A 25,311-nucleotide genomic window follows, 5' to 3' on the forward strand; every position below is an offset into this window, starting at 1 on the left:
GATACTATCTTGAGGCCACGAGTTACTATCTTGAGGCCACAAGATAGTTCTAAAAAAATTTTTTTGCCAAAGTGGGACTAGGGGGGCTCCGTAGTTTTCTTAATTTGCAGGTCTTTTTCTATTTGTATGCGTTTTCTTCAGTTGCAGCGCGTTGAGCTCTCTAGGCCACCGTACAAAATACTGAGGAGGACTTTTACTTTCTGAACCTGGACTTTACACCTCTGGCACTGACAGACAAGACAGAGCTGGTTACTTTTCAATTCTCAGCTCTCAGATTCTGTCAATATTACGAAATTAAAAGAATAAATATCGTTTTGGTGCTTATAAATGTAATTGTAAAGTCCCTCCCCCTAAACCATGTGACACAGACTAGCAAGTAGCAAAAGACTATTGGACATTTCTAAAAGGGACGAGCGTTTGACATGTTCAACACAAACTTACTGTTTCAGAGAGAAATATGTGAGAACAGGACAGAAGAAAGTGCAGATCAGCCGCTCATGAGGCCTTAAATAAAACATCAGAGTGTTTCTAATGTGAATGTAAGAGAGACTCACCGTGAATCATGAGCAGAAAGAAGATGAGAGGAAGAGGAGGAGCCATTCTGACCCACATCAACATAACATATATCTATAATACAGCATTCAATTCAATTCACATTTATTTGTATAGCGCTTTTCACAATACACATCATTTCAAAGCAGCTTTACAGAAAATACACGTCGTTTCAAAGCAGATTTACAGAAAATACACATTACAATTTAGAGTGATCTGTTATCAGAGGAAACTGTCTAAGTTATGCATTTCAGAAATGTACATAATACAAAATCAAAAAATGTATTAATTTAAACAATGTAATAATTTAAGGCAGAAACAATGAGCTCATTGAAGTAATGAATACTTGCGTTAATATATTCATCACTTAAGTATATGTAAATCATCTATTCTTAACATTTCTCATGTAAAGACACGTATGTTATATGAGCAATAATCATCAGTTTCATTTAAGTAAGTCTTACTTAGTAAGTGTTTGTCTTACCGTGTTGAAGCTCATCAGATCAACAGCAACCAAATGACAGACTGTTTTAACACAAGCACTTTAGCTTTACAGTGAAGGACTTTGTGTGGATAACACTGTTTATTAATGACCAGCGACGGAAATATCACTGTCCCTCCCTCAACAAGAGAACAACATTACTGAAAGGAACACTCCAGCGTTTTTTGAAATAGGGCTTATTCACCTTCTTTCCTACATTTAGATAGGTGGCCAAATGCATTTTTGTCTCAGTGCATGCATTGTTTTAGTTTGACAGGGTCGGCGCTAGCTTAGCTTAGCATAATGAATGGAATCCTTTGTTGCCAGCTAGCATGTCCTGAGTAAAAGTGATATAAAAAATAAATAAAAAAACACCTAATTACTTCTTGTGGCCTGCGTATTCACAACAAGTACAAATAGTGATGCAGATTAACACTAGGCGATTTCCTATGCAGATAATGACTTGGGACTATATTAGGGGGAAGCACAGGCGAAGCACTGCTACTTGGGCACAGAGATATCACGCCCAAGTAGCAGTGCTTCGCCTGTGCTTCCCCCTAATATAGTCCTTAATATATAAGTCAATATCTGCCTAGGAAATCGCCTAGTGTTAATCTGCATCACTATTTGTACTTGTTGTGAATACGCAGGCCACAAGAAGTAATTAGGTGTTTTTATTTTATTTTTTATATCACTTTTACTCAGGACATGCTAGCTGGAAACAAAGGATTCCATTCATTATGCTAAGCTAAGCTAGAGCCGACCCTGTCAAACTAAAACAATGCATGCACTGAGACAAAAATGCATTTGCCCACCTATCTAAATGTAGGAAAGAAGGTGAATAAGCCCTATTTCAAGAAACGCTGGAGTGTTCCTTGAACTAAACCTACTTAAACAGAAATGATAATCTTTTTCTGTAAGTTGAAGATGAATAATTGTGAGGATGAATGAAGATGAATGATAGTGATTTACAGGTGAGGCTCATCAAGGTTGATGTCAGTCGCAGGAGATGGTGACCTCTGGTGGCAGTTTGAGGGATTGAACGAGCACATATGAGACGAGATGTGTCTGACTGCAGAACTACACTCACCTAAAGGATTATTAGGAACACCATACTAATACTGTGTTTGACCCCCTTTCGCCTTCAGAACTGCCTTAATTCTACGTGGCATTGATTCAACAAGGTACTGAAAGCATTCTTTAGAAATGTTGGCCCATATTGATAGGATAGCATCTTGCAGTTGATGGAGATTTGTGGGATGCACATCCAGGGCACGAAGCTCCCGTTCCACCACATCCCAAAGATGCTCTATTGGGTTGAGATCTGGTGACTGTGGGGGCCATTTTAGTACAGTGAACTCATTGTCATGTTCAAGAAACCAATTTGAAATGATTCGAGCGTTGTGACATGGTGCATTATCCTGCTGGAAGTAGCCATCAGAGGATGGGTACATGGTGGTCATAAAGGGATGGACATGGTCAGAAACAATGCTCAGGTAGGCCGTGGCATTTAAACGATGCCCAATTGGCACTAAGGGGCCTAAAGTGTGCCAAGAAAACACCCCCCACACCATTACACCACCACCACCAGCCTGCACAGTGGTAACAAGGCATGATGGATCCATGTTCTCATTCTGTTTACGCCAAATTCTGACTCTACCATCTGAATGTCTCAACAGAAATCGAGACTCATCAGACCAGGCAACATTTTTCCAGTCTTCAACTGTCCAATTTTGGTGAGCTTGTGCAAATTGTAGCCTCTTTTTCCTATTTGTAGTGGAGATGAGTGGTACCTGGTGGGGTCTTCTGCTGTTGTAGCCCATCCGCCTCAAGGTTGTGTGTGTTGTGGCTTCACAAATGCTTTTCTGCATACCTCGGTTGTAACGAGTGGTTATTTCAGTCAAAGTTGCTCTTCTATCAGCTTGAATCATTCGGCCCATTCTCCTCTGGGCTGAGTTTCCCGATAACGTTGTCTCTTAGCGCGCTACGAAGACTCTTAAGGTATAACTTAACTGAAGGTATACCATTTCTAGGCGTGTTCCCCGAACTATGCCTTAGGAAGCCGCTTAAGATAAACCTTCTTACGTGCGACGTTACCCGGTGCTGTCCGTGGCGATGGTGCTGAAATGGTTGATATCGATGGCTCGAGAATCAATTATTCTCTCGTGCAGGGGCTGTTTATGTGAGAAAGCGGTGTTCTTTATAAAATAAGCACTTCATAAATAGTTGAAATTGCATTTATTAGAACTCATGGGATATTATAAAAAATAACCCAAACTATAGTAGCCTTGCCTACATATTTTAAAATTGTATCATATATTGCTGCCATAATAACCATTTCAATTATTTATGTGCTTTCTTCTCTTTCCTATTTTTGTTCGCTGAGATGGAGCTGTGATGAAATATTGTTCTTGTAAATACTTTCCAGCATATCAGTAATAAAAGTGTACGTCATGTACGGTGCTCGGCAGTGATAAAAAAGGATTTAAACAGTGGATTTTGAATCTCTTCTTGTAAACTCGGAGATGTGGATTCAGACGGCAATTAAATTACCACACGACCTGTTTGTCAAAAAACAGTTGGTACTAATTTGGCCAGGGATTTTTTACGCGGGTTGGGTGAGAAAAACACTGATATTATGGATTGGACGGCACTAAAATAACCGACTTATTGTACGAGCCCATGAGAAACAATATTAGCATCCGAATAGGACTTAACTGACAGTAGCCTATGCTTTCACTGGCATTTAAAAGCACTCTTTAATTAAAATAAATGTATAAAATGTTATTATATATAATAATATAATTAAAATTCTATTAACAATCAGTGTAATGACAATTTTATTCTTTGCATGAAAACACTTGAATTAGCCTAATTTAATACTGTCTGGGTGTATTAAAACTTCAGAATTATATTCAAATAGACCTGCAACAGTGATAAGGTAAAGCTAAGAGTGGTCCAGACCAACCTTCCGAAAGTATGACTTACAGAAGGTATACTTAACTAAGAACGTTTCGGGAAACACGTATTAATGATAAGGTACAGCTTAAGGTGTAACTTAAGAACGACGTAGCGTTAAGAAGGTTTCGGGAAACCCAGCCCTGACCTCTAGCATCAACAAGGCATTTTCGCCCAGTTTGGAGTTCAGGAGATTGTCTTGACCAGGACCACACCCCTAAATGCATTGAAGCAACTGCCGTGTGATTGGTTGATTAGATAATTGCATTAATGAGAAATTGAACAAGTGTTCCTAATAATCCTTTAGGTGAGTGTATATACAGTACGTGGCAGCAGTTTCAGGCCAGCAGTTTCAGACCGGACATTAGGAGCTAACGATCACCTAAAGCCTGCTTTATACCAGAGATGGTCTTATTACTGGGAGATACCAGGATCTGTGGCTCTACCATTGGAAAGTGTTACTGCTGACTTTTATCATGTGTGCCTTGATAACCAGTGATGCCGGTAACGCGTTACTTAGTAACGCGTTACTCTAATCTGACCACTTTTTTTCAGTAACGAGTAATCTAACGCGTTACTATTTCCAAACCAGTAATCAGATTAAAGTTACTTAACCAAGTCACTGTGCGTTACTATTTTTGTAATTTTCCTTACTAAATTTTTTTTTTTTTTTTCTTGCATCTCGGGGAGTGAAGTCACGTATGCGACAAGTTACATTTTCAGGTTCACGTCACGTGTACGTACAATACCACGCAGCGACACAAACGTAAACAACAATGGAGGGAGGCGAGAGATGTGCGTTTTCTAGATGGAAATACAATCACTATTTTGAGTTTATGTCAGCTAAAGATGGCAACATTAAGGTCCGTTGTACACTCTGTGCTGGCGGCGACAAAGTGCTATCTAGCTACAGAAACACTACGTCGAATTTGAAAAAAACATTTGGAGTCGCAGCACTCCACAGTCAAACCTATAGAGCAAGTCACACCAGGTGATGCGAAGCAGAGAGCAGGAGGTCCCCGACCACCCAAACAACAAAAGCTGGACTTCGGTGCAAAACCAGTAAGTGGGGGAGAGTTGAAGAAGTTAGTCGGGCAGTTTGTTGTGGAGGAAATGCTGCCATTAAATACGGTTGACTCGCCCTCGTTTCGTGCCATAATAAACAAGATCCCTACTACTGTCAATGCCGCGCTGCCTCACAGAACAGCTTTTTCTTCTTACATGGAGGAGGAGTATGCAGTGATGGAGAGAAATCTGAAGGCTGCGCTGAATGAGGTCGACTTTGTGTCAACTACCGCGGATATTTGGACTGCTAACAATAGAAGTTACATGGGAGTAACGCTCCTCTGGATCAGTAGATCCACATTAGAGCGCAACAAGGCTGCATTGGCATGAAGGAGAATTCGCGGCAGACACACGTATGATGTTATTGGTGCAGAAATCTAAAACATTCACTCTTCGTATGGTTTACTACACAAAGTAGTTGCAACAGTGACTGATAATGGATCCAACTTTGTCAAGGCGTTTAATGTTTATCAGCCTCAGCCTATCACAGAGTCCGATGATGAGACGGAGGAAGGAGAGTCCACCCCCACAAATGATGATGTCACTTTTTTAGATATGTCAGAAATCCTCTCAGCTGAAGATGAAAGTGAATGCCAGCTGTCTCTTCCCCCGCACCACAGGTGTGCTTCACACACTATCAATCTAATTTCCACAAATGATGTAGATAAATATTTAACTTCCAATGCAGAGAGCAAGGGTGTGTATAGGAACAGCACAGCGAAATGCTCAGCTCTTTGGACCAAATCAAGTAGATCTACCCTTGCATCAGAAACAGTGGAGGAAGTCAGCAAAATAAAGCTCCTGGTACCAACATCCACAAGGTGGAATTCATTTTTTGATGCTGTAAAGAGAATTGCAGAAATCCCCATGTGTGAGCTGAATACTCTGTGCACCAAGCTGGGAGTTAAGTGCTTCAAAGAGAAAGAGTACCAGTTTCTGCATGAGTACTGCACAGCCATGAAGCCTCTGACTGCAGCACTTGATATTTTACAAGGTGACTGTCCTTATGGGACTTTACTGCCCACACTTGAAGTTCTGATGCAGAAGACCCTGGATGTGAAAGATGCCCTCTCCAGTATGACTGCAGGCCTTCCAGATGCTATAGTACAGGTATGTTCCCCTCTTTTAAGCTAGCTAAAATTTCTTGCATCACACTAGTCATGAACATGGAACAGAATATACATTATCATTGCAAAAGAAGATAAAAAAATACAAATGTCAGTAAGTAACCTAAAACAAAATGAAATCCATAATATTGATCCCACATTAGGCATGATTTGTAAGTAATTCAATGACATAATAAATAGTAGGCCTTGTATGCATTAACATATCAATTATATTTTTCAGGCTATCCAGACTCGTTTTGGCGGTGTGCTGGACGACAAAGATGCCCTTCTCGCAGCAGTCAGTTATCCAAAATTCAAACTCAGATGGCTGAGAGATGCAGGTAGGAGGGAGCGAGTAAAAGAGCTTCTGACAGCAGAGTGCCGCTGTACAACTGCTCCTGCAGCACAGAGCCCTGCCAGTGTGCCCACCACATCTGCCAGCCAAGGTGAGATGGACTTTTTCACTTTTGAGGCAGAGCCAGAGGAGACCTATTCTGCAGAAAATGAAGTCATGGACTACCTGAGGTCAGCCTATGACCTTCAGATTCTGCATCAGTTTTCAAACATAAAGAACATTTTCTTGAAGTATAACACTCCAACCCCATCAAGTGCTCCTGTGGAGCGGCTTTTCAGTCTGGGAGGTTTGGTGCTCACTCCTAGAAGAAATAGACTTTCTGACAAAAGGTTTGAGAAGCCTCTGTTAATGAGGTACAACCACTGGTTTACTCGCCCCACTCCACTGTTTCACTCATAACATGGGATTACAACATAAGATTAGGCCAACGTAACAAAAGTAAAGAAAACATGATACTGTATGAGCTTACATGTGGTGTTATACACTTGTTTTGTTTTGTAAAACCACTCCTTGCTGCTCTAATGCTGTGAATAACAGGTTCAATGTTGATACAAAATGTTAAAAAGATGGTCAAGAAATGTTATAGTCTTTTTCTTTATTGTATATTTTTATAAAAACAAGTATTTATGTTAAGTGAAGTCAAGAAAGACTGTATTTTATATTTTTATAAAAACAAGTATTTATGTTAAGTGAAGTCAAGAAAGACTATTTTATTTTTTATTAAAACAAGTATTTATGTTAAGTCAAGAAAGACTGCCTTTATTTTTTCATGTATTTTTTCAGGAAATAGTTTTTTTGTTAATAGTTAATTTAAGTTAATTGTCAGGAGATAGATTGTTGATGTTACTGTTAAAAATACACTTCCAATAAAGTGAGTGTTAGCAAAACCGGTTGTCTTTTTTTATGTTGTCGGCAGCTGCTGAATGTAACTAATAAAGTAACTTGTAAAGTAACTTAGTTACTTTTAAAATCAAGTAATCTGTAAAGTAACTAAGGCAACACTGTTGATAACCAATCACATTACAGCCTTGACGTCATTGAGGCTGTGTCTGAAATCTCCCCCTATACCCTTAAATAGGGCATTATTTGAGGGAACAGCCATTTGTAGTGGTGTCTGAAATCATAGTGGACGTTATCGAGTTCACTCATTCAATCCCACAATGCACCGCAATAACAAGTGCACAACAGATATACACTCAACGGCTAGAGAATACCCACAATGCACTGTGAGAGTCGTTTGCCAAATGAATTCCTGCATCTGAACAGAAGATGGCGCCGCAACTGAATCATCCATCCATCCATTTTCCAAACCGCTGGTCCAATGTCGCTACAGCATAATATAAAACAGGTATAAATTCCTTTTTTATTGATTATTAAATTGTTAAATTAAAGTTTGTACATGCTAGTTTCTGTTGTAGACTCCATTTATATAGGGTACGGATATCACCCTCTGCCATTTTTGGATAAAAGAATTTAAAAAAGAAAAGAACTGTCAACACAAGCCTCATGCAACAAAAATAAAAAGGTAAAGTACTACACTGCCCACCTCTGTATCACTTTGTGCATTAGGCCTTTCTGTAGGCCTTTCCTCCTGCAACTTTAACTATAAATTAAGTAAAGTTATTTTAATAGTTTCTTCACAACAATTGCAAGTAATCTGGTGCAGAAGCTTCCATCTGAATCAGGTGATTTTAGTGATCCACAGAGGGTACATAAGTTTTATGAAGAAAATGGAGTCCAACCAAACACTTTTTATTTCAAACAAGTAACAGAGGAGCTGGTACTAAAAAAAACTCAAAGGCCTAAATCCTTCCAAGGCTACCGGTTTTGACAACACCCCTGCCAGATTTTTTAAGGATGCTGCTGAAATAATCACTCCTGTCATAACTTATCTTATTAATTTATCTATTGAAAATAACCATTTCCCCAGTAAATTTAAGGTGGCAAGAGTGATACCTTTATTTAAAAAGGGGCCCAAATCTGATCCTGGAAATTTTCGCCCTGTATCTATCTTGTGTTCAATATCAAAAATTGTGGAAAGGATCATTTATGAGCAAATAGACAGTTATTTAGCAGAACATATCCTTTTATTTGACTTCCAATCAGGTTTTAGAAAGGCCCATTCCACTGATACCTGTCTGCTTTATTTTACAGACTTTATTAGGAAAGAGGTAGAAAAGGGGAATTATTGTGGTATGGTGTTAACAGACCTTTAAAAGGCCTTTGATACGGTTCAGTATGATGTCCTTTTGAACAAACTAAAAGCCCTAGGATTTTCTCCTGCATCTCTTCAGTGGGTGAGGTCATACCTGATGGGCAGAGAACAGGTGGTAGATGTGGAAGGGACCTTGTCCTCACCACTTAAATTAACTTGTGGAGTTCCCCAGGGGAGTATTTCGGGTCCTCTCTTTTTTTTTATTATATGTCAATGATATGTCGTCAGCTATAGACTTTAATTTGTTTTTATTTGCAGATGACTCAGCTATTCTAGTCTCTCATAAAGACAAATCAGAGGTGGAAAGGCTGCTTAGTTCAAAACTCCTTAACCTCAGTGTTTGGCTAACAGACAAGAAGTTGTCTATCCACCTTGGCAAAACAGAGTCAATTCTTTTTGGGTCCAGAGATAAACTGAAAAAGGCTATGGGGTTTAGGGTAGTCGTAGGTAATGTTGAACTTACAGCCAAGGAAGCAGTTACTTACTTGGGCTGTATACTAGATAACAAATTATCAGGGGAGCTTATGGCCCGAAAACGTATCTTAAAGGTAAGCCAAAGGATTAAGTTCCTGGCAAGAATATCCTCTTAGATAGTAAAACCTTAAAAATCCTGGCCGATGCGCTTGTTCAGTGTCATCTTGACTATGCCTGTACATCTTGGTACACAGGCATTACTAAAGGCCTTAAAGATAAGCTACAGATCTGTCAAAATAAACTAATCAGAGTGATCCTTAAATTACATCCTAGAACTCATCTTCTTCCTGACCATTTCTCCAGTCTTGGGTGGCTCAGAGTGGAGGAGAGGGTTTCTCAACTTAAACTGTGTTTGGTTTATAAGATAAGAAATAATCTGGCACCCAAGTATTTATGTGATTACTTTTCAAAAATGAGTGATACGCACAACTACTGCACCAGGGGGAGTTCCACAGATTACAGGCCCTGCCGCTTTAAGAGCTGTATGGGAGAGTACTCTTTCCTATACTCTGCAGCTGTCTTGTGGAATGGTTTACCTTTAAACCTTAAACTGTTGAGCTCTTCATATTATCATTTTAAATCTTCAATAAAAAATTGGTTATTAAACTTATAAAGAAAAAAAGAAAAAGAGAAAAAAAAGAAAGTAAAGGAAATAGAAATAGAAATATAAAATATTGAAGTAGTAGGAATATTGTATTGTCTGCTTGTCTATCTGGGAATTTAGTCCTTGTTTCGTTCTTTTTATTGTGTTTTTATCCGTTTTATTTTATTTGTATTTTTTATGCCCCCTTTCTTTATTGTCATCAATGTTGTTAGTCCATGTACTGTTACTCATCTTCCATCAATGGACCACAATGGAAACAAGCCTTTGGGCTTTTTTGTGTTTTTATCCTTTTGAACACTTCGTGTTGATTGTTGTTGTTCAATAAAGTTTTCAATCAATCAATCAATACATATTTATTAGATTTTTACCTATATCACTTAAATATTATTATGCTGTTATTAAAATAAAAAGACATTATATTTAATTAGAGTTGTTATTTTTGACCTTTATTAATAATAGCTGCCAGGGCTCTGTATGATTACAGCAATGTGTGAATTTATTTATTTTATCCTTGAGAAAAATGATCATGTATCTACTGTACCTAATGTTTATCCAAATTAATCGATATTGAGTCAAATCGGAATCAAATCACAATAATTGAATTCGTGAAAGAGATTGAAAATGAAGGTTTTTTTTTACATCCCATCAATCCCCCCTTCCATAATCATCACTCCAAACTAAACTCAATAGTCGGCAGCCCTGATGAGCTTTGATGGACGGTGTTGCAGAAAAGCAGAAGTAAATGTACAGACAGAGTGAAGAGAGTTGCGTCCAATCAAATGCTCTGAACTTTGAGAAAGTCCCTCCCCCTAAACCATGTGACACTGACTAGCAAGTAGCAAAAGACTATTGGACATTTCTAAAAGGAGCGTTTGACATGTTCAACACAAACTTCCTGTTTCAGAGAGAAATATGTGAGAACAGGACAGAAGAAAGTGCAGATCAGCCGCTCATGAGGCCTTAAATAAAACATCAGAGTGTTTCTAATGTGAATGTAAGAGAGACTCACCGTGAATCATGAGCAGAAAGAAGATCAGAGGAAGAGGAGGAGCCATTCTGACCCACATCAGCATAACATATATCTATAATACAGCATTCAATTCAGTTCACATTAATAAGTTATGTAGGCCCTATTTCAGAAATGTACATATACAAAATCACAGTTAGCTCAAAATTAAATTTAAGGCAGATTTAAGTAGTTTAAGGCAGAAACAGTGAGCTCATTGAAGTAATGAATACTTGCGTTAATATATTCATCACTTAAACAAGTATATGTAAACATCCTATTCTTAACATTTCTCATGTAAAGACACATATGTTATATGAGCAATAATCATTTAAGCAAGAGTGTGTTTGTCTTACCGTGTTGAAGCTCATCAGATCAACAGCAACCAAATGACTGACTGTTTTAACTCATGCACTTTAGCTTTACAGTGAAGGACTTTGTGTGGTTAACACTGTTTATTAATGACCAGCGACGGAAATATCACAGTCCCTCCCTCAACATGAGAACAACATTACTGAACTAAACCTACTTAAAGAAAAATAATCTTTTTCTGTAAGTTGAAGATGAATAATTGTGAAGATGAATGAAGATGAATGATAGTGATTTACAGGTGAGGCTCATCAAGGTTGATGTCAGTCGCAGGAGATGGTGACCTCTGGTGGCAGTTTGAGGGATTGAACGAGCACATATGAGACGAGATGTGTCAGACTGCAGAACTATATACGTGACAGCAGTTTCAGGCCAGCAGCTTCAGACCGGACGTTAGGAGCTGACGATCACCTAAAGCAGGGGTGTCCAAACTCAGTCCTGGAGGGCCACTGTCCAGCAGAGTTTAGCTCTAGCCTGCCTCAACACCCCTACCTGGAAGTTTCTAGTAAGACCTTGATTATCTGGTTCAGGTTTAATTGGGGTTGGAGCTAAACTCTGCAGGACAGTGGCCCTCCAGGAGCAGGATTGGACATCCCTGACCTAAAGCCTGCTTTATACCAGAGATGGTCTTATTACTGGGAGATACCAGGATCTGTGACTCTACCATTGTAAAGTGTAACTGCTGAATTGGATCACGTGTGCCTTGATAACCAATCACATTACAGCCTTGACATCTGTGTCTGAAATCTCCCCCTATACCCTTAAATAGGGCATTATTTGAGGGAACAGCCATTTGTAGTGGTGTCTGAAACCATAGTGGACATTATCGAGTGCACGTGTTCAATCTCACAATGCACCGCCATAACAAGTGTAAAGATGTACGCTCAATGGCTAGAGAATACCCACAATGCACTGTAAGAGTCATGTCGAATTAATTCCTTGGTCTGACCAGAAGATGGCGCCGCAGCCGAATCATTCATCCATCCATTTTCCAAACCACTGGTCCAATGTAGCTACAGCATAATATCATATCGCTGTAAGGTTTCAGGCTTGCCAAAACCACTAACCCTTACTTCACAATTACTATAAACTCCAGCATGACGAATACCCAACCCCACCACTAAACCTGACCTTAAATGAACACTCCACCGTTTTTTGAATAGGGCTTATTCACCTTCTTTCCTACATTTAGAGAGGTGGGCAAATGCATTTTTGTCTCAGTGCATGCATTGTTTTAGTTTGACAGGGTCGGCGCTAGCTTAGCTTAGCTTAATGAATGGAATCCTTTGATGCCAGCTAGCATGTCCTGAGTAAAAGTGATAAAAACCCCACCTAATTACTTCTTATGGCCTGCGTATTCACAACGAGTACAAATAGAGATTCAGATTAAGACTAGGCGATTTCCTAGGCAGATATTGACTATATTAGGGGGAAGCACAGGCGAAGCACTGCTACTTGGGCACAGAGATATCACGCAAGACTGAGACTGCTGGTCTGGCGCTGCTGTGGCGTGTGGCTCTGCGCTGGGCTAGTATTGTATGAGCGCATCACTAATAAATCTCATTTAAAGGAAAAGTTTCAGGATCACCAAAGACAGAATAACAGAAGCCGATAATATTGACCATAAAATGATAGAGTGTCTATTGTGAAGTGGCACAATTATGGTTTTGTTCAGTATTTTAGGGTAAAATGATCAATTATCATTTAAAGCTGAGAAATGCACATGTATCCACCAATGAACATCACTTTAGGTGTTTTACTCCTCTGACTTAATGTTAGCATTTATATTTATATTTTTATACACAGCGACAATTCACCAGCTTTTAACTTTCATTTAATTCCACTGTTACATCATGTTTTTTAGCTATACAGAAATAAATCAATTTTAGTGACTCATCACTGATGAACCCTGTCAATCATCAGTGGCTCCGCCCACAGAGCTCAGGATTGGTTCATTTGTGCTCCGCCTCTCACTGCAGAATCTTCCTGTTGATCTGAACAAACAATAAGATGAAGAAAGACTGACTGAAGTTCATCAACAACATTATAAATCCTTTCACAAGATACATAAAACAATCACACTATACTGATGAGAGTTTTATTGATTATATTGAGAAGAGCTGCAGGTTCTGACACTTACTGATGGATTCTCATGTTTAGAAAAGCTCTGAGGATCAAGAGTCTTCAGGAGTCCGTTCTTCGTATGTCGCTTAATACATCCGAGATCAAATGACACATCCAAGATGATATCATCGGGCTTATCATGATCCGGCTAATTAGGTTCTTCGAACACACTTGACGGATATGATTAGTATTGCTGGATTGAGTTATCTGAGTTATCTTTAATCAAAACGCCAGGGAACACCTCAAAGTCTGCAAAAGCCAGGAGAGAGGGCTGGCAAAAAGTAGCAGACAATTTAAATCCGTTAGAAGTGGCCATGTTAGATGTTTTTATCACTTATTAGCCTATATTTTTGTATTTTAATAATTGCAAAATTACTTTGTGCATTGTAATGTCAGTCACCACACTAGAACATGGGAACAAATAAAAGTGAAGTACAAAAATATTCTACATAATGGTAATTTTTAGTTATAGTCTCTTTTATAAAAGGCACTGCTAAATAAATGGTTGTCTGTTTATAAAAGCAACCAAGAAAAAGGCTGAGAAAAAAAAGAAAAGATCTTAGTAGCCTACACTGTAAAATAGTTTTTGCTGCATTAAATTAAGGCTGTATAGTCATTTCAACTGTTAAATCTTGAGTAATGATGAACTGCTTTGACTTGTGAAAGTGAAAACTGATAAACTTATGTAAAAAAAAAAAAAAAAAAAATCTGAGTGTAGTTCATTGTAATGACATTGTGTTTTCCTCTTTTGTGCACTTTTACATAATACACCAACACCTGTTCCCAAGAAAGTGGTGCTGAAATATGTGCAGTAAGTGGACATTTTCTAACTTTCCAAAGGAAAGAAAGTATAAGACTTTGTAATGTCCATTTGTTTCCATTGCACTGGACAGTGAATAAACCAAAAAAAATTTTTTTTGGCAGTGTTGTGTAATATGGCACATGCAACAATGTCACAGGCCCTGTCAGGTGTGAAACCCTCAGACTTTTCAGACACTGAAATCTTCCCTTTAGTTAGCCAAAGTTCATTTCATTGTGTGCCCTTGTCCTGGAGCTGCATTGTAACTGGTTTGGGTCAGGGAATGGGGTCATAAAACACCTGTCTGCAGGCAGGAACATGTCATAATCACCTATGAAAAAAATGCAGTTCTGTTAGGATCAGAATAAGTGTATGTAATACAGTGAGCTTGCTATTTAATTGTGGAACTTTCCTTACCACTTTCAAATAATGTGCATAAATGTGAATCTCTGAAAATGCTTAAGTCATGCACAGACCCTGGCCATTTTGCTTTCACATTTGTGATATGGAAGATTTTAGTCAACTGCCTTTTTTTTTATTTGATATAATATTACTAATCTGGAATATTAAGAATCACAATAGCAGGGTTCTCAAGTTTTATCAAAAGCTTGGAGTGAGATCACATGCGGTTAGGGGAGGAGCCCTAATGGAAAACGGAAACGGAAAACTGGAGGCGGCCAATACAAACCAGCACAGATTCGGCTACATAATAAGGAGCTTAAATTATTATTTTTATTATTAAATGTCATCTTGTTGTGTTGTTGGGTGCAAGAATCGATGAAAACTGAGTATGCTGTATCTGGAATTTTTATTTCTAGAAAATATTCATATCATTAAAATTGCACCGTAGTGTCACTCTTTACATTGTCGTCTTCTTGGCGCTGGCTAGGCAGAACTGCGGATCGTACCACACAAGTCTTTACATAACCATTCAGCACATAGTTATTGGCATCTAAATATATGCCCTCAGTTTCTCTTTACCCTCGGTTTCTCTATCGGGTAGGTGTAGAAGTCAGGCCACTCAACCGGAGGTAGCGTTAACGTTAATCCTGTCAGATCGTCCATTGACTGAGCGTGTACGGTCATCTGGTTCCGTCCGTTAAAATTAACTTTTGCAAATAACATTCGCGGTCCTGGACAGTGAGTGACCTTACACATTAAGACAAAATCGGATTTTCTCCAGTCATTGTTAAAAAACAAGCTAACAAAACTTGCAAACTAGCGTTAGTGAAGCGGCCAGAGGGATCTTTCTGCCTCCAGCTAAGCTCCGCCCACACAAATACGTCACCATGTTTACCAACTATAAAAGGGTCTATAAATTACAGAAACGTCTGTCTGTGTGTGTGTGTGTGTGTGTGTGTGTGTGTGTGTCTGTTAACCGCATATCTCTCGAACCGTTCGACAGGTGTCTCGCTACGGGCACGAGTAAGTGCAGTGCCAAGTTTGACATTGTTTGGATGAGAAATGCAAAAGATTTCGTTAAATATATCATTTTTAGAAGGTTGTGGTTTAAAAATAAACATTCTGACATAAACACTCTGTCAGCTACACTGTTTACTTCTGAATATTATATTTTGGTTCCAGAACGTGATAAATCCATTTTGATTAATTTGAGTAAAAATGTGTTTTATTTACCAAAAAAGTGGCAAGATGAAAACGACTATTTTCTGTTTCAAACTTTCACATAGCATCTTTGGGTTATAATAACATAAAAAATTCAAATCCAGATTTTGATTTTTAAAGATTTATTATAAAAACAGATTATTTTCCCCCAAAAATGCAATAAATTCATGACACTTTTTTTTCCAAAATGCAATTAATCCATTGAATCAATATAAAAGTTATTTTTTATCATATTGAAACTATTGAAATCAGCCATCGCTAAGAAATATCTCCTGAACTTTTTTGTTCAGCGATCAGCTCACAAAAACTGATTTTGCACGGGCACTTTGCACTGCTCCCTGAATCAACGCGCTTATTCATTTGTGGATGTTAACTGAATCTGTAAGTCAGCTATGCTGTTTACTTCTGAATATTATATTTCATTCTGGTGCGCTTAACGTTATCGCTACTGTGTAATAGTAGCCTGTGCTATTCACCAACTAAACATATCCTTTTCAATGCGTTCACATTCTCTTTCACGGCCATCATTTGTAGTAGCCTATTCACTTTGTGCTTTCTACCATGCACAAATAACAATATCACTGAACTTTTGCTGTGTAATTGTAACAATGAGCACTCAAACACACCAAACCAACAATTACTAAAAACACACATTTTGCACGGGCATTTTGCACTAGTTGTTCATAATTAACCAGCACAAATTGAAATTATAACAATTGGTAAATTTGATAAATGACAGAGCAATTCATCACATCAAATATACTCTTTAATGTTATATTTCAAAATTACAAATATACAAAAATTACAAAAATATAACAAATTGCTCCAAACAGTTTGGAAAACCAAATCTTTTTGCATTTTGAATGTGTCTAGTCGAAATCGAAATACAAATGCAATACAAATGCAATGGCAATGATTAATGTATGTTTTGACAGGATATAAAATATTACCCAGAGCACTCTGCTTTAATACATGTAGCGTTAATGTAACTAGAAAGACTATTAATACAGTATAATATATAATTTAAAATAAAATGAAGAAATACATCTTCATTCCTTCCCATACCCAGTACCACTAACATTTCCCTTAGTTTCAGATAACGTAAGCTAGCCAAACTGAGCCAAAGCTTCTGGCCTGGTTGCAAAGTAGTTGTAGAGTTTTTGACTGCATCAGTAATAATGTATACGATGGGCTATATATTAAATGTTGTAGCCTAAAAATGTTAGACGAGCTTTCTTCCAACTTACCTTCTCCATCACGACGTGTGTTCGCACGATGTTTTTGGTTACCCAGTAACGAACGTACGGTGGCCGATAATGTTCCGTCAACTTCCGTGTGTTCGCGCATCTATGTTGCCTAGTAACGAACGCAATCTGACCGAGATACGTGCTGGCGGCAGGAAACTTCACTTTGCGCGCCTGCGCCTCGTATACAACGTTATATATAAAGCTTGCAGGACAACTTGGTTGGCATTGCCTTTTCAGCGTGATAAATACACGGTGTGGCGTGTGAGCGTGTGAACTGGTTGAATTGCGTGTGTCTCACGGCCAATGCGTGAGACTTGAGAACTTGAGAACCCTGCAATAGTAACTGGGCTGCACATTTACATTGTGAAACCCCCTTTCTGTTCACATAATCCCCTTCATTGAGGCCTTTTGATGGCAGCCTATACAAATCACGTTAGTGAAGCCTGAGTGACATATAGCCTACTGTAATCGGCATGGTCATGATTGCATGATCTTCATAAAAAATTATGATAGCCTAAAAAAAAAAAAAACTGCTTTAAAAAAACTGCTTTACAACATTGGGTCTTAAGTTGCTTGGAAATGCCAAAAAAAAAAAAAAAACTACTGTAGCCTGTGGGCTGGGTTAGGATTGGGATCCTTTAGTTCACTCTCTTTCCCTGACTCTTTACTTTCATGTTTAATTACATCACTAATTTGGGGGTGGAGTAGGTATTTAGTAAACCACTTAATGTGATTGAAGCAGGCTTATATATAGACACCTGGGGTCCTTAGACTGGAACCGTGTCAATTTACTGCTGGCACTGGTGTGGTGAACCAGTGATTCAAGGGCTGTGTTTGAGTGTTCAGGTACGTTCATAAGCGTTTTCCTTGTTTGTCGTTTTCACTGGGGTTAAGTTACCAAGCGACTGTTTGTTTTAATAGTGAGCGGATGAGCCGACGCTGACTGAGCTGCGGTGCAACATTGTTTCCCTGAGACCGTGAATGGGCGAGCGAACAATGGCAAAGTAATGCCAAACGACTTCCGTGTTTAACAAGTGTCGACTGGATACCACGATTGCAGTGGGATGTTTACATCCAATTTAGTGCTTTCTATTTCACTGTTAATGCTACGACAGGTATGTTTAATTTCCCTTCGTTGTTTTAACATATATGTATATAGGAGGGTATTTATATGCTTGGTATATGAAGACAGTTCAATGCAATATTGACCACCTTTGTTTGAGGCTATTTTATCATGTAATGTGTGAAGATTACATCTAAAACGTGAGTTGTATTGAATGTGAATCATGATCAAACAAATATTCTTAATGGTGTGGTTGTGCTTACAGACCTGTACAGCTACACCTGAGTTGCTGGCTGCTGTTCTCCATATTGTGTGATTTGATTGTGTGGTGCTGCTTATAGTATAGATTATTCTATTTTCACTTCTTTTGCTGTTGTTTGGTTTCCTCTAGCCTTTTGGCAATATGTTATTGTATGTGAGTGCATGAATTGTATGTCACAGGCTAGAGTGGGTTTATTTACTTTCTTTTTTTTTCTTTTATTTGTATTTCATTTATTCCCAATTCTTTTTTTTTTTTTTTTTTTGTAAACAGCCTCTGTGTGGACGGAGCCAGGGTAGTGCAAGAGACTTCACTGTAAAGTGGGTTTTGGTTCTTCTTTTTTTTTCTTTTCTTTTTTTTTTTTTTTTTTTTCTTAAGACATTTGCAGTGCTGTGTAGTGTGAACCTTAATGTCTTTTAACCATACTTATTAGTGCTGTGAGTTTGCGGTGTGTAGACGTTGAGCTCTAGTGTGTACTACTTATAAGGCTCTGTGCCTCCGTCCACTGGTGGTAGTGAGAACTTAGCCTTCTCTTAGTGCTTTCTCAAACCGCTCTACTGGCTCCCATGCTGATGATCAAGGGGTGGCGTAGTCAGTTGTACAATTAGGGGGCGCCACACTACAACTGTTTTTTAAACCTAAAAGCGCCAGATAAACTCTGAATGACACAACAGACAGCACTTTCCATCAAGTTCTCCGCATCTCCAATAGTGTAAAGCACTCGCAAATAATCTTAGGGCAATGCAAACAGTTTGTGCTGTAGTTAAAGCCCGACTCCGACAAGTCGAAAATAAATGTGCGTTTCCAACAAATGAATAATGTAAACGACAATCTCACGAGTCACGAGAAAAAAATATACATCTCAGAAAGTGCACTATCGTGCTGCGCTGGACTTCCCGTATCAGCTCCGCTTATGAAGCCGGGATCTAATCCTGTTAACATGAAATAAGCTGCTCCCGAGCAGGTTTAAGCTTGCGCACCTGTTGCTATGACAGCAAGTCCAGGATGAGCGTCGAAGAACCAAACAATCCAAGATCATGCCAAATCCCCAACAATCAAATCCAGCTAACTGAGTTAGCGACGTACGAAGAACGAGCCCCTGTAGGCTATTTTTGTTTTCTACAGTATATTACTGTTTTAATGGAAAATTGTAAGATATTGTCAGAATTTGGCCTTTTTTTACAGCAAGGGTTAACAGTGTAGAGTTTATCCTACAAAGGTATTCCTACAACAACAACAAAAAAAAAAAACTTTCTGTGAATGCTCCACTGAAACAATTTCTCATTTGTTTTGGTCTTGCCAATATACCCAGTATTTCTGGAATAATGTGGAGGTTTTCATTGCTGATAATATTTTAAAAACATTTTAAAGAAAAGCCAGTGGTCAAGTGCCTGCAACAAGAGATATTAGACACATGCCTCATACAACAAATAAAAAGGAAAAGTTGGCTATACACTGCCCACCTGTAGGCCTATGTCTCCTCTGTGTGTGCAGACTCTTCTGTAGGCCTTTCTGTAGATGTGGAATCCTTAAACTTATATTGCAGCCATAAAGTATACAAGTATAAATGAAGTAAAGTTATTTATGCACTTGCAGGTAGGCTAGTTCCTCCATATGACAGTTATCTGAGAGGGTTTATTCACTGTCCAGTGCAATGGAAACAAATGGGCATTACAAAGTCTTATACTTTCTTTCCTTTGGAGAGTTAGAAAATGTCCACTTACTGCACATATTTCAGCACCACTTTCTTGGGAACAAGTGTTGGTGTATTATGTAAAAGTGCACAAAAGAGGAAACCACAATGTCATTACAATGAACTACACTGGGGAAAAATGTGATCAATAACTCATGGCAAAATATTTTTTACATTAACATAAGTTTATCAGTTTTCACTTTCACAAGTCAAAGCAGTTCATCATTACTCAAGATTTAACAGTTGAAATGACTATACAGCCTTAATTTAATGCAGCAAAAATGATTTTACAGTGTAGGCTACTAAGATCTTTTCTTTTTTTTTTTGCCTTTTTCTTGGTTGCTTTTATAAACAGAACACCATTTATTTAACAGTGCCTTTTATAAAAGAGACTATAATATAACTAAAAATTACCATTATGTAGAATATTTTTGTACTTCACTTTTATTTGTTCCCATGTTCTAGTGTGGTGACTGACATTACAATGAACAAAGTCATTTTGCAATTATTAAAATACAAAAATATAGGCTAATAAGTGATAAAAACATCTAACATGGCCACTTCTAACGGATTTACATTGTCTGCTACTTTTTGCCAGCCCTCTCTCCTGGCTTTTGCAGACTTTGAGGTGTTCCCTGGCGTTTTGATTAAACATTAAAATTCCGAATAAACTTTGACTATTAGTTCTTGCTCTGCTGAGGAGAAAAACTGTGAGCGCTCTTTGGCCACGCCCACGCTGAGCAGCCAATAGCAGCGTTGCTGATCAATGTTTCTACTATCGATACATATCCCCTTTTAACCAGCGCATGAACGCGCAATTATCTCAGATAACTCAATCCAGCGATACTAATCATATCCGGCAAGTGTGTTCGAAGAACCGAGTTAGCCAGATCATGATTCGCACGATGATATCATCTTGGATGTCTCATTTGATCTCGGATGTAATAAGCAACGTACGAAGAGCGGGCCCCTGGTCTTTAACTGTAAATTCCTCTCCTTCAACAAGACAATAATAGGACTAAAACTAAGGAAAAAAAAATGATCTTTTTCTTTGTTGAAGAATGAAGATGAATGATAGTGATTAAATTGGTATGTGATTTTCAAAATTAGATTTTGACTTCAAGACTTAAAGGCATATCACACCAACAAACTCCAGCTAAATGTCAGGGGTGTTTTGGAGCAAACGTGAAAAAAGTATTAAAAACAAATAAAAGTGATGCAGAAACCCATGTTTTGGATAGGATTAGTATCGCTGGATTGAGTTATCTGAGATAACTGCGCGTTCACGCTCTGGCTTAAAAGGGGATATGTATCGATAGTGGAAACATTGATCAGCAACGCTGCCATTGGCTGCTCAGCGTGGCCAAAAAGCGCACACAGTTTTTCTCATATTATATCTATGTTGGATTCTCATGTTTAGAAAAGCTCTGAGGATCAAGAGTCTTCAGGAGGTCTGCGATCAACGGTCTGTGTGAAAGAGAGCGAGAGATCGGTCATGTGATCATCAGTGATGGAGTATCTGACTTTGACGTCTCACTTACTGTGAGTGTGTCGTACAGGTCAGAGGTCGTGGACTTGAGATCAAGAGCTGTATATGTGTCTTCATTGGGATCAGAGATCTACAGGAGAGACAGAAGGACACACACATTGTGAGTTCATTTTTTAAATGCTGACTGTAATGTTTAGAGGATTTTGATGGAAATCAGTTTTACTGGATCTAGAACTGAAGAATCGGGTGTTTGGACACGAGACTCGTGTGTCTTATACTCTTAATATCTGTGTACGGCTCATAGCGGCTGTAGGAAACATCTCTGCAGGAAAACACTGTGAATAACTGAGATCATCTCACCTCCTTCATAGCAGATCTTCTGTTCATCCTTTTAGTAAGACTGTCAGAAGAAAGATGAATAAACAACACATTTAACGCCTCAAATAACTGCAATTTCAAGGTTTCAAACAGAGATGGCGACAAAGAGGCAAAGCTTACGCACTACCGCTTTAAATGTAACACTTAATCTAAATGTAATACAGTAATTCGTCATATATACTGAAGTAGATTTTTTAAATGAACTTCTTACCAAATGTACATCACAAAAGCCCCTGATGCTCCACCGAGTAAAACACCGACAGCAACACCAACACCGACAGTTACAGACGAGAAACATCTGACTGCTGAAATACAGATACAAACACACACCAATGTTTAACAGGACTAGATCAGACAAAATATACTGACAGATAAGAAAGTAAGCAGGAGTATGTGGTTAAAATACAGAATATGATTCATAAAACTCACACATAACGTTTAATGTCACAGTATCAGAGTATTTCTCTCCATGTTCATTGATGGACTTGCACTTGTATTCTCCACTGTCATCAGAGCTGATCTTTGAGATGCTGAAGATTCTTCCAGATCCTACAATCGTTCCTCCTTTAATCCAGCTGATTTCTGCAGGAGGGTTTGAGTCACTGATGCAGTTCAGAGTCACTGAATCTCCCTCCACTATTACACCAGATGGACTGATGGAGATCACAGGTTTCACTGGAGGATCTACAGATGTCAGGTAAAAGTATTTATCAGAGACGGCTGGTGGAAAATGTTCTAGGAAAGGCTGCAGTTGGTTATTATTGGACAATTTCAGCAAACATCCCAGTTTAATTTTTCACTGTTTAAGGCTAAAACAGTGAAAGTTAAAGAAAAAGTTTAAGCTAAAAAGTTAACAGAAGAAAAACTATTAAGACTAGATTTTGAGAGGCTTGAAACCTTTTAAATACAGACAAATGTTTTTTTCAAGTTCTTGATTAAGTTTAAGGAAGATTCTCACAAAACAGTTTTTTCTGCAAGATGTTTTAACTTTTTTAACTTTTCCTAATTAACGATGAATGTAAATAGTGCAACCGCAAAAACTGAGAGGACATTACATTTGTTTAGAGTTTTTTTTTTTTATATACATAATTACAAGTCAATGTGCGATACCATACAGGACCACATGGAGATGCCAAAAGACCACTAGCGGTGAGCGGGCAATACTTCCACACATGCTAGCATGAAGAAACTTATAGTGCTTCTCATTTCTAATTTGTGCATCCTCGTTTCCTTTGTGGCAATGGGACGTAACTTCTCCCTTCCCTCCTTCAGGGAACAGGAGTTACATTAGTAACCTAGACGTTCCCATTCAGTCATCACTATGAGTTACGTCAGTGACTGATGAATTGGGATCCCTAAGAAACGCCACAAACACTGTCTTCCAGCGCCTCGTGTAAACCTCCTGATCCCCCGCACCCTTGGAGAAGGAGAGGGCTTTACACAGAGAAGTCAGTCACTGCTGTTCCTACTTGTTCCTAGGGCTGGGCGATATGGCCAAAAATTAATATCTCTGTATATTTTGGTTAAATGGTGATTTATGATATATATCTTGGTACTTCTCTGTAATTTATATTTGACAAAACATGTTCAACTTTAAAACTTCAAGAAAATCAAAGCTAAATATCTGAACAAGTTCTGTGACAAATTTTAGGTTGATGTCTCAAAAATATTTTTATTACGTTTTTTTTGAGTGCAGTACCAAACTTTTCCACTAGATGACATCCAGACTCCTCTGGTGACCATATAAGGACTCTTCGATTTCCATATATGGATTGAGTGATATTAACCATATATTTCCATACTTTAAAAAAATATATTTATGAAGTAGACATCCTATTCAGAAGTAGTTTGGGTAGTAATGTTAATATTTGATTTGAATCCAATCTCTAAAACATATAAAAACATACGTAAAGAATGAGAGCACCACATCTTTAGAAAATCAGTCGCCAAATATGAAAACTACAGTCTGAACGCTTTCAAATGCTATATAGTTGGTCAAGATTACTTTAGTTAGACTGAGATATTATTGTTATAAATGTATAATGGCAAGTGTGTTGGGGAGGGGCAGTCTTAGTGGTTAAAAAACATTTTTATAAATCATAAATGCAGAGTTTTTGCAATGTGTGAAAAGTATTGATATTAAAAGTTCATTATTTGTACCTGATTGTAATTATTATAATTTTTTTATAGTGTGATTTTTTTGGGAATTGAATACAATTAGGGTCAATCTGACCTGGACCACACAGACTGTAACCAGAAATCTAAAGTTAGTACTAATGAGGGTTAAAGAGAGAAAGTCAATCTGTACTCACACATGACATTGAGCTGAACAGCAGGAGAGATGTGAGTGTGTCCGTCTACAGCACAGCTATATCTGCCTGAATCCTCTCTTCTGACTGACTGCAGCAGGAGTTCATTGTTTCTGTCTCTTCTCTCAGTTAATGGCTGTGAGTTTCTGTACCAGATGAATGTTGCTCTGTCAGTCAGAGCGCAGCTGCTTTTACATCTCAGAGTGACTGAATCTCCCTCTGTCACTCTCTCAGGAGACTCCACCTGAAGATCTGAACACAACACACATTATATCTAGTGCTGCTGTCATACACTGATTATTATTCAACATAATGCACAGAAGAAGAGATAAACCTCATTAAAGTCACCTGTGACAGTAAGAGTCACTCCTGGGTTACCAAACCAGCTTGCACCAGGTTTATCAGTGATGAATCTGAAATAGTACATGCGTGAATCCTTCAGTGTCACATGACTCAGTCTGATGGTGCAGTTCTGCTGTTTATCTCCCAGATACTGAAGCCTCTGACTGTATTCAGGGTCATTAGACAGATCTGGAAACTCAACACCCTCTTGTATTGGGCCTTTTGTCCAGAACACTTGCATGATCTGATGTCCAGTAGGGTATGTATAAGTGCATCTCATTATCACTGTTGAGTCCTTTAGTGCACAGATGTGTGAAGGACTGTAACTCACACCCCAATCATCACTAGAAACCCCTAAAACACAGAATTCATCAAACTGTAAATGTAGTTTTATCTGTTATATTGGACCATGAAAACATGACAATACTTTATTACTATATGAAAACAGCGACTCATTACAGGAAATATAAGATAAATGTGAATAAATAATCTCAGTGTGAATTACTTTAAGACAGAGGAGTGAAGAGAGAACCAAGAAATCAGCCAAAAACAACAAGCTGCACAATTACAGTTTTTCTGAATTGCTAAAACACATTTCTTGAAACCATCACTCACTTTCTCAAAACCTTAAACACAAAAGCAAATGTTCAAAACTCATTCAGAGAATCTCTGACTCTTCTGGCAAAATCAAACAATGCTTTCAGATCTTACACACATCAGTCAATATTAGAAACACTACAGATCATTCGTTAGACACTACATGACAAATGGAGAACACAGAATCCAAAGCATGCAGTTAC

The 25,311-nt window shown here is 38.3% G+C and overlaps 1 protein-coding gene across 1 annotated transcript in view; it reads right to left on the reverse strand.

Annotated features, from left to right (window-relative positions):
* LOC308686367 (B-cell receptor CD22-like) overlaps positions 1–24,860 on the reverse strand; it is a 37,362-nt gene extending 12,502 nt beyond the window's left edge. The window contains exons 1-3 of the mRNA XM_081394779.1: positions 24,518–24,860; positions 24,173–24,421; positions 22,290–22,544 (exon numbers count right to left, since the gene is read on the reverse strand). Of these exons, the coding sequence (XP_081250905.1) occupies positions 22,290–22,544; positions 24,173–24,421; positions 24,518–24,791 (778 nt within the window). The 5' untranslated portion in view covers positions 24,792–24,860. The remainder of the gene's footprint in view (positions 1–22,289; positions 22,545–24,172; positions 24,422–24,517) is intronic.
* Between the last annotated feature and the right edge of the window lie 451 nt (positions 24,861–25,311).

The sequence above is a fragment of the Scardinius erythrophthalmus genome (assembly GCF_964197995.2).
Source record: "Scardinius erythrophthalmus genome assembly, contig: HAP1_SCAFFOLD_215, whole genome shotgun sequence".
Lineage (NCBI taxonomy): Eukaryota > Metazoa > Chordata > Actinopteri > Cypriniformes > Leuciscidae > Scardinius > Scardinius erythrophthalmus.